The sequence below is a fragment of the Strigops habroptila genome, chromosome 15 (genome assembly GCF_004027225.2).
Source record: "Strigops habroptila isolate Jane chromosome 15, bStrHab1.2.pri, whole genome shotgun sequence".
NCBI classification, from domain to species: domain Eukaryota; kingdom Metazoa; phylum Chordata; class Aves; order Psittaciformes; family Psittacidae; genus Strigops; species Strigops habroptila.
In genome coordinates this window covers 1,268,862-1,284,683 of record NC_044291.2, presented here as the reverse complement: position 1 = coordinate 1,284,683, position 15,822 = coordinate 1,268,862, and the positions used below count along the sequence as shown (strand labels likewise).

The 15,822-nt window shown below is 51.7% G+C and overlaps 1 protein-coding gene across 2 annotated transcripts in view; it reads right to left on the bottom strand.

Annotated features, from left to right (window-relative positions):
• Positions 1-1,963: 1,963 nt before the first annotated feature.
• Positions 1,964-15,822, bottom strand: part of NOTCH1 (notch receptor 1) — a 42,941-nt gene continuing 29,082 nt past the window's right edge. Inside the window, exons 16-34 of one of the 2 annotated variants that reach the window (XM_030507142.1) lie at positions 15,580-15,699; positions 15,143-15,295; positions 14,524-14,752; positions 14,163-14,364; positions 13,873-14,026; positions 13,440-13,624; positions 13,143-13,275; positions 12,591-12,848; positions 12,377-12,489; positions 11,276-11,847; positions 10,130-10,558; positions 9,188-9,336; positions 8,359-8,578; positions 7,923-8,013; positions 7,511-7,676; positions 6,501-6,796; positions 6,096-6,243; positions 5,890-5,987; positions 1,964-5,259 (exon numbers count right to left, since the gene is read on the bottom strand). In XM_030507142.1, coding sequence (XP_030363002.1) covers positions 3,784-5,259; positions 5,890-5,987; positions 6,096-6,243; positions 6,501-6,796; positions 7,511-7,676; positions 7,923-8,013; positions 8,359-8,578; positions 9,188-9,336; positions 10,130-10,558; positions 11,276-11,847; positions 12,377-12,489; positions 12,591-12,848; positions 13,143-13,275; positions 13,440-13,624; positions 13,873-14,026; positions 14,163-14,364; positions 14,524-14,752; positions 15,143-15,295; positions 15,580-15,699 — 5,192 coding nt within the window. In that variant the 3' untranslated portion in view covers positions 1,964-3,783. The remainder of the gene's footprint in view (positions 5,260-5,889; positions 5,988-6,095; positions 6,244-6,500; positions 6,797-7,510; positions 7,677-7,922; positions 8,014-8,358; positions 8,579-9,187; positions 9,337-10,129; positions 10,559-11,275; positions 11,848-12,376; positions 12,490-12,590; positions 12,849-13,142; positions 13,276-13,439; positions 13,625-13,872; positions 14,027-14,162; positions 14,365-14,523; positions 14,753-15,142; positions 15,296-15,579; positions 15,700-15,822) is intronic. The other variant, XM_030507143.1, reaches the window with a different exon arrangement.

Below are 15,822 nucleotides of genomic sequence, written 5' to 3'. Positions count from 1 at the left end.
TCAAGCAGCTGTTATCAACTCTCTGAGCAAACACCAACAGCCTGGAGGTAAAAGCAACACAAGAGTAGCAATTTCTGGATGTCCCATCTAATTGAGCAGGAATAATGAAAACAAAGAGTAAAAACACCAAGCCCTCCAGCATGTAAACAAATCGCTCAGGTGCAGGGATTCCTCATAGCATCAGCCATCAGAAGAGCTGGTGCTAATCTTGTCCTGCACAAACACTTCTGAACCCGCCTCTGGGACTGGCAGGAGTCTGTGGGTCATAAATGTAAGAGTCATGGGGGGCTAAACGCTTAAAAATTAAGCTGTGTATCATTTATTGCTTAAAAAACATTTTCTGACTTCTAGGCCAAACTACTTCATGGACGGTTTATTAGTATCTATTCATGTGCTAATGCAGACCTTATTTTTGCCTCTTTCCCTGGTATTTATCCTCCTCTTTCCTCCTTCTGCCCCTCTGACCCATCCTCATGGAAAATTACAGCACATCTCTTTATAATGAGCCGCATGTGTTTAGTTGCCTCTTGCAACGTCACATTGTTTTGCACATCCTCAAAACCCCTCTTTTTTTAATCCATTCCACGCCTAATTCCTGCCCAGACCATGAGAGACCGGAGCGTTGCACACTAGACCAGATAGGAGAGTCTTCTAAATGCACAGATGTGTGCTGGTCAGAAGCGGGTGCTGCAGCAGTGGCATTCCATGTGCCACCCGGCAGCAGCGAAACGCGGCGCTTTCAGAGGCACACTCCATGCAAACTCCATGGAAAGGGGGATTTCAACGGAGGACAAACCCCTCTTCCCCCTGCAAAATGTGGTTGAGCAGTGAGGATCTTGTTACCCCAAGGGACACCCTGGGGATGGGTTTCCTGAGACGTGCTCTTCCCCCGGTTGTGTCCGCTGTATCCCATCTGGGATACGCTAGATGGAGTGTGCTTGCCTTCACCGTGACTCGCACATGTGCTGGCCATGAATCACATCTGGGAACATCCAGCTGTGTTCCCACGCAGCCCCATCCTTCCAGGCTTCTCCCACACGTACACATCCCAGCACTCGTGCCCGTGGAATGCCAGTGAGATGGGGATGCTCACGCCAACATCTGGTCTAGCGTGCAACGCTCTGGTCACTCGTGGTCACACATGCCTGCTCCTTCCCTGGCCATGGAGTGGAAAATACCAGCATTCCAGGAGTTACCATGAGGAGGTCCATGGGTTGGCTATTTATATCCAGTTATTTGGGAACTTTGCAGCTGCATTTGAACTACTGAGTCCCTGTGGGGAAAAGAAAGAATCAAGTTACCTTAAAAACCTTGAGTGCAGCAAGGACGGCAAACGTTTGTGTGGTGTTTGTGCCTGGAATGGCCTTAGTGAAACCTTCCCTCGGGTGCTGGGGCCCTTCAGATGGCTCCCCAATTCCTACCTGTGCAAACACCACCTCTGAGAGCCCAGCCCGTGTGTGAAGTAGGAAGCACTCTACATAACTCTTAGCACCTCTCGTAGCAGGCTGCTTCCATAGGCACTGTGTAATTAGAAGCACGTGGCCATTTTTTTACCCTTGGCCATCTCATCAGCCAGAGAATGCTCCTAAAAACCTGACCAGAAAGCAGTTTTAAAGTGATGGGATACAGATGAACATGTGTGAGTGATGTTCTTTAAGGCAACTTTTCAATTATTAACCTTTTAGATCCTGACCTAACGGCAGATGCCTGGAGGACATCAGAGCATCCACAGCACAGGTAAAGGGCTGCTTGGGCAGAGCCTCTCCTGCCTTGCTCAAACCAAACCTCTCACATTGACGAGAGTTTTGCACAAGTTAAGGAGAAAGTTTCATTCTCCAAAGCTCTGCTCTGAGCTTTAACACAGAGCACAAGCTGTTAGGAAGGTGCAGCCCTGCAGTCTTGAGAGACAGCGGGTATCGAGCCCAGATTTCAACCAATCCACAACAAAAACACCAAGTTCCAGTTTTAGTAAAATCTAGATGCCCAGAAGCATCATTTATTGCAAATCAGTTAACCAAAAAAAATACATCATTTTTGCAAACTACAACTTTGCATGTAGATAACTTTATTACAGAAGATATCTTTTCTTAAACTACACTCTAGTTTATAAAACATAGGAAGATTCAACACCACGGGATGTTTTTATCACTCATATTAGGCATGTCACAATAACAATGGTCTGAAACGTTCACTAAGATGAGTGCTCAGCAAGGCGCTGTGCCTTGAGAAATATCCATGTTATTTGGTGTTCTAATAAAAAGGAACGAGGAAAAGGAACCCTTTTCTTAGGTTTTCTTGATTCACTGCTCTCTATTTGCCTGTCCCATGCACGTATCTAGTCTTAGGGTGTCTGCTTGCCTTTGCACCCGAGTGAGTGATATTCCAACACCTCTATAAGGCGATATATTTATGATATATTTAAGACTCGCTCATTTAGATTTTTGAAACAAAATCCACCTTTTCTTTTAAAAAAACCAACATATTTACAAACATTAAATCTGCCACAGGCTTATACTATATTTTACATGATACACAGAAAGAGTGCACACCAATATAAAAAAAGATGCATCACTCCAGACTAACAAGAACAAAATGTCAACGTTTCACGGCACAGGCTCGGCTGTGCTGCCCTTCGCCCTCCTGTTTAACCAGTCCAGCATCCCACCAAAGCCAGCAGCGCTTCCCACCGGGCACCCAGCGATGGCACTGCCAGAGGAGCTGGGTTCGGGCGAGCACTGGCGGTGGCAGGGTTATAATGCTGTGTAATCTCACTCAGGCTGCCTGCATTGACAGACACACCTTCTTTAAAACAGGCAGGCCATCCTTAAAATAAGGATGTGCTTTACAAGTTCATAATGGCATTTATTTCTTAAACAGTTACTCAAATGCAAACACAAGAATAAAAAAACAGTAAAGATATTCAAAGTGAAATTAAGTCTCCTTTGTGTATAAACTCCACAGTTATGGGCTTGCTCTCCTAAAGGTTTGGCAAATACTCTTCTTTTTTGGTGGGGGACAGTATTCGTGTTTTGTAGTTTGTTGGGGTGTTTTAGCTTAGAACCTGTTCTTACAGGTCTATAATCCTGATTTATCTTTTTTTTTTAGCTCATAAAATCATTTAAATATATATATTTTTATATATATATATAAAAACAAGAGAGAACAAAAATTTCTATTATCAAGGCAAATGTACAACTATATAATACTGAAATTTAAACAAAGGTTTGTGACTGGTACCATAAAATGTCCTCTCATACAACAGCAAAGGAAACATTTTAAAGTACATTCCAAAAATCCCTCCATATTTAATTTTTTTTCCCCTAAGAAGTGGTGGTTTTAGTCAATTTTTCCTTCCCCTTTTTCACCTCTTTCTGAATTGAAAGAGAAAAACAATAAATTAATGGCATTTCAGAATCACAAATCGCCGCTTATAGCTTTACATAGACATTTCCTCTCAAACCAAACACAATGAACCCCCGAAACAAAAGAGAACGTCCTATAAAAACCTAATTTTTCGATTCCTTGAAACACAACTGGTGTCCCACATTGAGTTCTTAACAATAGAACATATAAATAAAAAGGCAGTGTTTTCATGTAAAATAAAAAGTACATAAATAAATACTAAAAAAAAAAAAAGGAATTAATTTGTCTTTTTTTTTTTTTTTTTATAAAAACATATTTAAAAAAGGATCCTTTGATAAAAGCATCCAATGTCCTTTTAAAAAAGGTCTCCCTCGGGCTTCGACCTCCCCGTGCGCGCCAGCGTCTCTGAACCACCGCCTTTCACTTGAAGGCTTCGGGGATGTGTCCCATCTGTGACTGCATACTTGTGGGAGGGCTGGAGATGCCCTCGGACCAGTCGGACACGTTGGAGTGAGGAGACGAGCTGGACCACTGGTCCGGAGACTCCGGAGACGGCGTTAGGAAAGGGTGGTCGGGCACCTGGAGCTGGTGGCTGGGGGTGTTGTCCAAGGGGGAGGAATAACTGTGCTGGGAAGGTGGAGTTAGAAACTGCGTGGTGGTCATGGGCTGGGCGAGGGAGGACGGCAGAGACGTGGGCAGCATCTGGGAATCCTGCGGCAGGATGGTGTGCACCGCCATGGTGCTGCTGCTCACCGGCTGCATGTCGGGCTGGCTCAGCTCCGTACCGAGGAAATTCTGGCCGATGTGGCCACTCGCGCTGGAGCTGGGGTTGTGGTGCTGCTGCGGCGGCGGCTGCGGCGCCTGCTGCTGCTGCGCCTGCTGCTGCGCCTGCTGCTGCGGCTGCAGGTTTTGCTGCTGGAGCTGTTGCTGCTGCATCTGCTGGAGCTGCTGGCTCTGCATCAGGTGAGGCTGGGAAGCCAGCCGGGTGTTGGGCATGGCCTGGTAGCTCATCATCTGCGACAAGCTCGTGGTGGGCAAGCCGTTGTGCAGGGAGGTCATCATGCCGTGCTGAAGGTTCTGCGTCTGCTGATGCGCCCCGGGTTGCATGTTGCCTCTCATGGGGTTGTACTGGTTCTGGACCATGCCGTTCTGCAGCCTGGTGAGCCAGTCACACTGCCCGTTCAGCCCGGACGCCCCGCCAACAGAGAAACTCATCGGGGCATTGCTCATCACGGTGCTGGGGCTGGAGACCGGGAGGTGGGAGAGGCGCGGTGGCACCGCATCGAAGCCCATCCTGCTGGAGCTTCCCATGGCCATATCCTGCTTCCCCGCCATGTTGAGGTGATTGATGCTCATGTGGGCATCAGGCATGCCTGGCAGATGGTTCAGAGGCATGGAAGGGGACTGCTGAAACGGGGAGGTCATCAGCGGAGGAGAGGCGACATCCGACAGGTACCCATGGGGCGACTCCAGGGAGTCCACTGGAGACAACACACTGGAGTTGTCAAGCAGACATCCTTTTCCATCTTGTGACTTTTTCCTCCGGGCTTTGAGGTCTTTGGCATCCTTGCCATTGCAGCTCAGGCCCTTGGTACTCGGCTTCCTGGCTTTCTTGCCCTGCACGGCAGGCTTCAGGTTGCTGATGTAGCTGTTGGGGGAGCAGAGCGGTGGGGACAGCGTGGGTGCTCCCAGCGGGCCGTTGTGCAGCGGTGGGCTCCGCACCAGGTTGTACTCATCCAGCAGCCTCACGATGTCGTGGTGCATGCGCTCCTGCGCGATGTCCCGTGGGAGCCGGTCCATGTGGTCCGTGATGTCCCGGTTGGCAAAATGGTCCAGCAGGACCTTGGCGGTTTCGTAGCTCCCTTCTCTGGCTGCGAGGAACAGTGGGGTCTCCTCCTGGAAACCCAGCAAAGATGGATAGGTGTAAGTGCACAGATTCTCCTGGCTTAACACTACGCTGAGCTCCACACCCAACACCGTGTGGTTGTGTGGCAGGGATGGTCATTACCACCTCTGAGGTTCTGCTGCTGCTTTTTCCTACCCTGCTGAGCCATGTTCTTATACTGATATCAAACCCTGTGAGCGACCCAGAACATGCAAGGAGATGGCCACATGAACACTGTTATCATACTGCTCACCAAGCACTGCATGGCCCCTCAACATCACCTGTAGGACCAAATCCCACAATGCTGCTTTGAGGGTGGTGAGGTGCTGGCACAGGTTGCCAAGAGAAGCTGTGGCTAACCCATCCCTGGCAGTGTTCAAGGCCAGGTTGGAGCAACCTGGTCCAGTGGAAGGTGTCCCTGTCCATGGCAGGGGCTTGGAACTGGATCAGCTTTAATGTCCCTTCCAACACAAACTAGTCTGGGATTCTATAATTCTATGAAATTCAGCAGCTTCATTCACATCAGAACAATCAAATCAGCCTCAGTGACAGACAGTGATGTATTTTAGGCAAAAGATTACCATTTAACAGACTTCCCAAATGGTTCTTTCCTTGCCTATGTCAGCCCAGGAGACCCCTACCTTATTGTTCTGCATATCCTTATTAGCACCATTCTTCAGGAGGACTACTGCAGCTTCAACATTATTCACAGCAGCTGCCCAGTGCAGTGCTGACTTGCCTACAGAGGAAGACCACAAAATACAGCACTCATTAGTGAGTAGTAAGAGTAGCAGCAAGCAGTCCTCTCCTACAACCTCAGAGGAAGCCTGTTATATGCCCACAGTACCTAGATCATCCACGGCATTGACGTCTGCATGGCAGTTGATGAGATCATCCAGCATGCCCTCCACAGCCAAGCGAGCAGCCAGGATCAGAGGAGTGGTCCCGTCATGCATTCGGGCATCGAGATCTGTTGCCCTGTTCCTTATCAGGATCTGCCACAAGAGCCAGAAACACAAATGTTAGGAGGGACAGAGAGCTCCAGGTACCCACGTCTCAGGACTTGCGACACCCTTTCCAAGGGCTGATCTCTCCAGTTCCTGCCTGCAGTTTGCCCTGAGACCACTCAGGGACTCCAGTTTTCAAGGCTTTCACCCCGCACCCTGTGATACGCTCAGTGTGTGACCGACTCAATGTGCAGCACCAGCGCTTTCCCCAGAGAACCCTGGGAATAGGTGAAAGTATCTGTTACCTGGAAGACTCCCTGGGCATCGGCAGAGACGGCGGCGTGCAGGGGCGTCCTGCCCATGTTATCCTGGATGTTTGCATCGGCGCTGGCTTCCAGCAGGCGCTTGGCAGCGTCCGAGCGGGAGTACCGGGCAGCCAGGTGAAGCGCCGTCTCGCCGGTGCGGTCAGTCTGGTTGTGCAAGCTGGCGCCTTGGTAAATGAAGTCTGAGATCACGGCGGGAGCATCGTCCTCCTCTTCACTATTGCCCGTCTCGAGCCCTCCTCCGCTGCATGAGGCGATCATGAGTGGGGTGAAGCCATCTGAAAAGCGCAGGGGAACTCGGTGAATAAAGGCTTTTTACCCCATCAGCAAGATGCTCTGTCTGCAATAGATGCTTATTCTCAGGGGTGCATCAAGGCAGGTTCCTGACTCGTTCTAAACATCAAACACGAATATCCTTCCTCTGATATGGATCTGAAATTCCTTAGTGGTATCTCACCGCTTGCTGCTTTTCCTATTTTATCTGTTAGAGCTTGCACACTGTAACATGTAAGGTGCAATTTATATGGAAGGTTGCTCAAACCAAACATGAGTATGGTACAGCACAGCATTAAATATTTTCACTATTTCAGAGCACAGTTTCACAGACGTGGGGAAGACCAAATGTTTGTAATAATAGAAAAGCCTATGAACTATTGATATAGCTAAAAACCTAAAAAGAAGATTGTGAAACGTGCAATTTGGTGAGAGGAGAGGAATCTAGGAGTGGTAGAGAGATAAGCTGGATGATTTAATAGGTACTTCTTCTGTATTCTCTAATTTCCACCTCAGTGATTAAACAAGAGATCTCATGGAAAGTGAAACGTGACAGGGTCCATCTCTACATCACGCACAACCATGCGATGCAGAAGGACTGGCAGCGACTCAGTCCTAGCAATAGAGGTCGGGCTGCCTGGGACTGCTCATCAGCAATGGGTAAGGGCGGATTTCAGCTTAGCTGACACGCAGCACAGAAGGGAAAGGAGTCACCTTACCAGGACCTCTGACGTTGACGTCCATGCAGTCCGCATCGATCTCCCCCTGCGGCGGAGTAGGTGCCATGGAGGATATGCGCAGGTCTGCGGCATCCAGGTGCTGCTGGGTCCACTGCCTGTGATCCGTCTGGTCGTCCGTGTCGGGCAGCATTGCCTGCTCCTCAAACTGGGGAACGACAGTGGGAAGTGAGCATGGAGCAGAGCACACGAGGAGGGGGAAGGTCTGTGAGCCTCAAAGGTGTGTTTGTCACACACAGGTTGCAAAGGCGCTGTCAGCAGCAACACACAGCCCAGACCAGGCCCCCGAGGGTTCCTCTGCTCTGCTGCTTTCCACAGCTCCCTGTGCCTTCCATGGCAAAACCCAGCCAGTGACTACTTGCAGCATAGAAAAGGGATGTGGCAGTGAGCTTACCCTGAACTTCTTGGTGTCCAAGGTCTCCTCATCACCCCACTCATTTTGGTTGTCATCCATCAGTGTGCCATCTGAAGCATTTTTGAGGGGCCTTTAAATATAAAACCAGACAAAAATTTAGCTCATCTGCTGGCAGCACTCTGTGATGGGCTGTGTTAATCTACAGGCACAAACTGAAAGAAGAATCAAGAAAGGAATTTCCAGGTTTCCCTCCTTTCATTTTTTATCGCGTGCAAATGGACCACGAAGCATTTAAAAACCTCCTCCAGGTGGGAACACTGTTTTCCCCATGCAGAACTTTAAGAAACCTGGTTTTTCTCCTCCCCACCACACCAATATGATGCCCTAAAGAACAAAACTCCGCTGGGTTCTTTCAGAAGAGCCCTGAGCAGCCCCACTGCACTGCGTTCTAAAGGTTAGCAAGCAAATTACTCACTTCAGTCCAACAGAATCCTCCCCAAGTGGTTCTCGTCGCTTCTTCTTGCTTGACTCTGTCACTTTGAAGCCTTCAGGGAACCAGAGCTGCCCATGCTCCCTGCGCCGCTTACGGGACACCAGTACTCCCACTCCGATGAAAGCAAGCAAGACCAGCACAGCCACCACCACCACGTACATAGGATACAGCTGGGAGTTCTTTGTGGGCTCGGCTGTTTCACCTACAAAACAGTGGGGCACAAAGAGATGCTGAGACATTAAGCTGCATAGCAAACCAGTGACCGAGTGGAAATGAAGGGAAAATTAGTTAATAGAGGTACCTAAGTCTGGTCTAAATCAGCCCCCCCAAAATAAGGTCATTTTATACGCTATTAATCAGAATTGCAAACCATCGGCAAATTCTCGGCTGCACAAGCCAGGCTGCACCAGGAGACAGCTTCACTTTTTTCTCCTTTAAGGAAAAGGATTAGTGAACTTCAAATCATTGCGCTCGCATTGAGCTGTTAAGACAAAAGGATTTAGGGGGGATTTTCAAGATACAAACTTCAACTCCTTGCATGTCACTGATTGATCGGAGCTGGTTGGGTTTTCTTTGCTTTTTTTTTTTTATAACTTTTATAGTGATAATGATTTTGAAATAAACCTGGAATAAGCAAAAAAAATAAACTGGTTTTGCAATTTTTTTTTAAGAACAGACTTAAACAAAAAGACCCCAAAACAAGAAGGTTGTGAAGACCAGGCCAAATGCAGGCAGCTGGCAGGTAAGTGAACACGGGTGAGGCTGGGAAGTTTGGGCTGGCTCTCCTCCCCAGCTGACCAGCCGTACTTACTTTTAACAGCTTCTATTTTGTAGGGTATGTTCAGGTTGCCAAGGGAGGCCAAGGCTCCCAGGAATGCCGCCACATCGGTGGCACTCTGGAAGCACTGGGAAGATGACTGGATGCACTGGCGGTTATCGATTTCCAAGTAGACGATGGATCTGTGTGAGAAGAGCCAAAGAGAGACACAGAGCAATCACCACGCTGTGTAGACAGACGAGCCCTGTCTCCCCTCTTTAACTTGCCATCAGTGGGACGTAGAAGGTGGGAACCCATCTCCTTGCTTCCTTGTGGCCCAAGCCATGCAGCTCACACTCATGGTCTATTGGATTTGCCTCAATGAATGCTATGAAATCTAACTCCTTATCTACAGGAATGGAAGGGATTCTCTGCTTCATAACATTTTAAACCTACCCAGACACTACAGTAGCTTAAATAATGCTGTTTGGGAGCCTCCAGATCTTTTCACATCAGTTTCGCTGCTCTAACTCCTTTGCCTTCAGCGGCTTTTGATTGAGCCCAGAGAGAGGGAGACGGTTAGATCTACATGTTTATACCAAAGATCTCCAAACACAGTTTGCAGTAATTGAGCTTTACAACAAAGCTCTAGAAAGCATTTCCCAGGGAGAAACTGAGGCTTAACTTAATGACTTCCTGAAGTCAGACAGGCGGTCAGGCCAACCTCTGCTTCCAGGTCCCACCCAGCCCAGCCCCGGCTCCCAACAATACACAGGGCTCCTTCAATCGTGGGAGTCGGCGCAGCATTGTATCAGGGATTCCTGAATGATCACTTGATTTTCCCACATGAGAGCAAAATCCGGTTTCTATTCACACAGAAAGCAACGTCTAAATACAATTATCTGACCTACATCCTTCCCTTTATAGCGTGTTACTATTATCAACACAGAAAACAAATGCTGCTCAGTGAAAAAGGAACCCACTGGTCCCCCTTACCCTCTGATGTCCATCTGATCGAGCTCTCTCTTCTGCCTTCGGCCAGCCCTGGAGTACAGGCTGCTCTTTACTTTGTTGATGACAGCACTAGACATATCTGACCAGTCCTCTGTTGACCTCTTGATGTAATGCTTTTTCAGCTCCTCCTCATTGCCATAGTATGGAAAGATCATATACTCTCCCTTGGGGTTCTTCTTGAAGACCACGTTGGTGTGCAGGACGCGGCTCAGCTCCCGCAGGAAGTTGAAAGAGTTGTTCTTCAGGTTCTCAGGAGTGATGAGGACCACCACCACCAGCGTGCCATCGGCAAGCTTCTCTGGCATGTTGTTTGCACAGTCCAAACCATCCCATTCACACTCAAAGTTATTGCAGCCCTGGTCACAGTGACCATCTGAGAAGTGATCTTTGCAGTACTGATCATACAGAGGGCTGGGTGGGAGAAAAAGAAAGGCAGAAGAGTTAATTAGACAAAAAGTACTGCACATATTACCTATCTGCTGAGAAAATAAGTGGTGATCCACAAGGACCCCTCTTTCGTATAAATATTCTTCATTATGATGGACACTAAGCCAGTTTTCACTGAAGGCAACTGTTTCCTGCAGCACTATGAAGTGTTTACCTCTGCAGGTGAAAGACAGCAGCTGTTAAATTACAAGTTTTAATTTAGATGTCAGAAAAAGGGACAAATTACTGTGACTCAGAGAAGACATGGGGACACACAATAGTTATTCAGACCAGAGTTGGTCCAGGAATCTGGGATTAAGTTCCTGCTGTTGCCAAAGACAATGTTTGGTGAATGCCTGGATGTTAACATCATCATGCTTTCTGGCTGCATTTCCATCTGGGGTCTCCCTGCACTGAAACTCACTGCGCTCCTACTGTGAGTTGGAGAATTCACATCTATGGCGTGATCCAGGCAAGGACAGGGAAGCCATCTGGGATGAGCTAAACCCAGAGAGCTTCCAAGTGTATATAAACTCAGTAAGACCACAGAGAAGTGTAATTGCAGCCCCACAGGCAACAGAACAGAACATAGAATGAACAACAAGTTTGCACTTCGGAGCTTTAGCAGATGTAACCAGAAAATACCCACAGATGACCAGCGGAGAGGTCACGGCTTTAAAACATGAAGAGCAAGTCACTTACTTGCACTGCCCTTCGTATTTCTGGCAGTCGAATCCATCGTACAGGCAGCCAGCGTTATTGCACTGGGAGTCACACTTGCCATCGTTGAAGTACTTCCAGCACTGCAGGGACTGGGAGCAGTTCTTCCAGGGGTCGTTGAAGTTGAGGGAGCAGTCGCCCCCATCCCAGCCACACGCATGGTTGTTGCATTTCCCATCGCAGATCTTGTTGCCGGCATACCCCGCGCACACGGCGATCTCACACTTCTCCTCAATTTTGGGTGGGATGATGTCCTGCCCAATCCCGCCTTGGAAATCGAAGTCGAGGATGTGGCAGTTGAGGCCGTTGAAGTTGGCGGGGCAGTTGCAGCGGTAGTAGGGGGAGGCATCGCTGAAGAACTCGCAGGTGCCGCCGTTGTAGCAGGGGTTGGACGTGCAGGGGCTGCTGGCCGGGTACTGGCACTCGGGGCCCGTGAAGGCCGGCGCACACATGCACTTGGAGCTCTTGTGGATGGAGATGCAGGTGCCGCCGTTCAGGCAGTGCAGGTTCCCACACGTGCGGGAGTCGTTCTCGCAAGTGGCACCCACGAATCCCTGTGGAGGTGACAGCAAGGAGGGAGTCAGGATTACTGATGCTGCCCTAACACATGTGTGTGTTCTGGGAAACTCAGCACAAACCCAGTGAATCAGGGCATGGCTCTGACATGTCCTCTGAAACTAGTGATGGGCAAGAATAATCTAGAATGTAAGCCCTGTTAGAGCATCTCCCTCAACACAAAGGGAGCTCTTCTCCATAGCTGCCTGCTCCACCTTTGCGTGGTACAAATAATGGTCAACGAAGCAAGACTCTGCCCTGCAAAGCATCATACCTGCAGGGCTGAGCCACCTCCTTCTCCCTAACCCAGCCTCCTTGCAAGTGAGGAGGATATGCACATATGGATACACCTCCCTCCAGTGAACACCACAGCAAAGCATCTTCCCCTGCATGCTTACCCCTTGGTTATCACAGCCAGGGAAGCCTCAGGGACCAAATTGTCCCCTTGACAGCCCCTCTGTGCCAGGGGCTGACTCGCAGGGCTGTGCAACATCCCATGCTCAGAGCTGGAGAGGAGCAGGTACCTACCGGGGGGCACTTGCAGATGAAGCCACGGCCGGTGTTGCTGGCAACCGCGCACGTTCCACCATTCCTGCAGGGTTTGCCTTTACAACCATCCACCACAGTGTCACAGCGACGGCCTGCCGAGGGAGAGGAGTGTGTGAGGAGCAGAGGAAGGCGTGTGGCGTGTTTGGGGTGCCTGGAGGCTGGGTGCTGGGCATGGGGAGGACGTGGTGCTCACCTGCGTAGCCGGGCCGGCACTCGCATTTGTAGTCATTGACCCGCTGCACGCAGTTCTGGGTGCCGCGGGCGTCGCAGGGGTTGGACAGGCACTCGTTGACATCTCCCTCGCAGCGCTCCCCTACAAAGCCAGGGGGGCAGATGCAGCTGTAGCCACCTACCCGATCCGTGCACTTGCCATTGTTAAAGCACTTGGGCCCCAGGGTGACAGGATCAAAGAAAGGGCTGCAGTCATCCACATTGATCTCACAGTGCACCCCTAGAGAAATGGGGGAACAACCCACACAGCTCATCAAACAGTATCGGGGTGCCCGGTGGTCCCTTGTGTGAACCCTCCCTGCGAAGGGGCTGAGCCTGACCAAGTCGATGGCAGCCTGAGCCGCCGCTCTGGCTGGAGGCACCGCGCAGCCCGCGTGGCCTTGATGGCTAAGCCCACAGCAAACACAAACCTCTACCATTGCATTTGCTTCTGCTAACCCGAGCAGCTAATGAGCAGATATTGAGGATATCTGCACTCAACCCACTAATGCCCCAGCCTGGGGAGTTAATTTACCTTGAGTTCCTCTGGGGCAGGAGCATTTGTAGGTATTGATGAGATCGATGCAGGTTCCTCCATTCTGGCATGGGTGGGACAAGCACTCATTGATCTCCTCTGAGCAGTTAACTCCATGATAACCGGCCACACACTACAAGGAGGAAAGAGGGGAGCTATTAGAGAGGTTCCCTCAATTCCCACATGGCTGCAGAAGCACAGCCTCCAACTGGGTCAGGGGACACCAAACCCCTTGCGCAGCACAGCAGCAGTAACTGGTGCATCTCCCTGTGGGTATCTGCCCGCCGTGGCACCCACCTCGCAGGAGTAGCCTCCCAGGTAGTCTGTGCAGGTGGCTCCGTTCTGGCAGGGGTTGGGGGAGCACTCATCGACCTGCTCCTCGCAGTAGCTGCCGGTGTAGCCGGCCTGACAGCGGCAGAAGTGAGTGTTGCCGGTGTCCACGCAGAGCCCTGAGTTCCTGCAGAGATGCGCTACATCGATACCTGCCGGGGAGAGCAGAGTGAGACGTGGGGACCTCGGTGACAGCCACACACCACAGGACCATGTCCTGACCACTGCGCATCCCACCAGGGATCGCAGCCAGGACTGCAGTGTCGGGGGTGCACGTTACAGCAATCCTTGAACTCACTTTGTGCAAAGATCCCCACCAAGGGAATTGAGCATGTTCCTGCTTAGAGCCCAGCACGGGGGGCACCTGAGGACCCCAACCCTGGCCCTGTGAGGGACTTACCTTGCTGCTTAGCAGCCACCTCGCAGGAGACGCTGGGGACGTCGCAGTAGAGCCCTGTCCACCCGCTGTTGCACTCGCAGCGGTACAAGTTGTTGGTCTGCCAGCATTTGCCCCCATTTTTGCAGGGAGAGGAGTCGCACCAACGCACCAGGTTCTGGGGGGAGCAGAGCAAGAGATGGGGGTCAGGACCCAGCAGGGCTTCTGCAGGAGTGGAGTCTGCAGTGACCCCCCCAGATCCCCACAGCCAGCATGCACGGATGGACACCATGGTCAGCCCAAGGCTCCTCTACCTGGCAGTTGAGTCCGGTGTATCCCTGGGGACAAGTGCACTTGTATGTCCCGTAGCTGTCCTGGCACGTGCCCCCGTTCAGGCACGGCTTGGAGTCACACTCATTGATGTCATGCTCGCAGTAGCTGCCCGTGAAGCCGGGCAGACACACGCAGGTGAAGGTGTTGATGCCATCCACGCAGGTCCCGCCATTGAAGCAGGAGCTGGGAACACACACATCACATCCCAGTGAGTCACCGCCGGTCCTGCTCCACACCAAAGCCCCACACACTGGCCCAGGGCTATGGGGCAGTGCAGGGACGTCAGCCCCTTGCTCCAGCCTGACAAAGGCTGTGCCCGGGCAGGAGCTGCCCCGGCTGTACCTCTCTGTGCAGTCAGGAGTGTTGTTCTCGCAGTGGATGCCGCTGAAGCCGGAGGGACACGTGCAGGTGTAGCTGTTGACACAGTCGGTGCAGTTGGCACCGTTCTTGCAGGGGTTGCTGGCGCACTCGTTGATGTCCTCCTCACACTTGGGCCCACGGAAACCAGCCAGGCACTCGCAGAAGAACGTGCCGATGCCATCGGAGCAGGAGCCACCGTTGCGGCATGGATCTGGAGAGGAGGGACATGCATGTGAAGGTGAAACGGATCCTGGGAGCCGCGCGCAGCACTGTCCCCACACGCATCCCCTGGCCATGCGGATGGATGAGACAGAACCCATAGACCAGGCAGGGGCTGGGCCAGCCCCACGGGGAGAGCAGGCACATGGGACACACTTGCTCACTGCCTGCACGTCACTCTTCCCCCCAACCTCCTTCCTGCCAGCTCCCATCTGACTTTGGACTGACGCAGCTCAATGGGACGTGCTTGAGGTGGCCCAAACACCCCACCAGGGCCTGCAGCATGGCCAGGGCTCACCCATGCCCATGGAGGAGGATCCCAGCCCCAGGAAGGACAATGGGGCCAGGCTGAGCGTGGTCCATGACCAGCCCCTGCTCTTACTGGACTTGCAGTCGTCGATGTCAGTGTCGCAGTTGCGGCCAGTGAAGCCGGTCCTGCAGGCGCAGCGGTAGCTCCCGTTGGTGTTCTGGCACGTGGCCCCGTTGCGGCAGGGGCTCTTCACGCACTCGTTGATGTCGATCTCGCAGGTCTGACCTGTGGGACACAGCGGGACAGGGACCATGAGGGCTGGAGGAGCTGGTGAAAGCCCCGGGGACAATGATGATGTTTTGGGCACTGCTCGCACCGGCAAACCCCTTGCCAAGGGGTGCAAGCGATGGCCACATCCATGAGCCATGGCATGCCGAGGCTGGGCACCGTGCAGGGCTGCTCCTGTCTGGCATTGCCTGCGGCTCCCTCCCCTCCACCTTTCACTCCCCAAGCAGCCAAGGAGAGCAGAGAACCCCATGGCTGAACCCCCAGACAGGCCATGCCCCTACCTTGCCAGCCAGGGGGGCAACTGCAGGAGAAGCTCTTGTAGTCCTCTGACTCCTGGCACTCGCCGCCGTTCTTGCAGGGGCTGCCAGCGCAGGGGGCCAGCACGTCCTCACAGGTGGCTCCTGCACAGGCACAAGCACCCACTGACACCCCCTCCAGCACAATGAGTGGCCCAAGACCCCAAGACCCCTGTGCCCTAGGGCAAGATTTGGGCTTCCCACCACCCCTGTGCCCTGCCCTGGGGC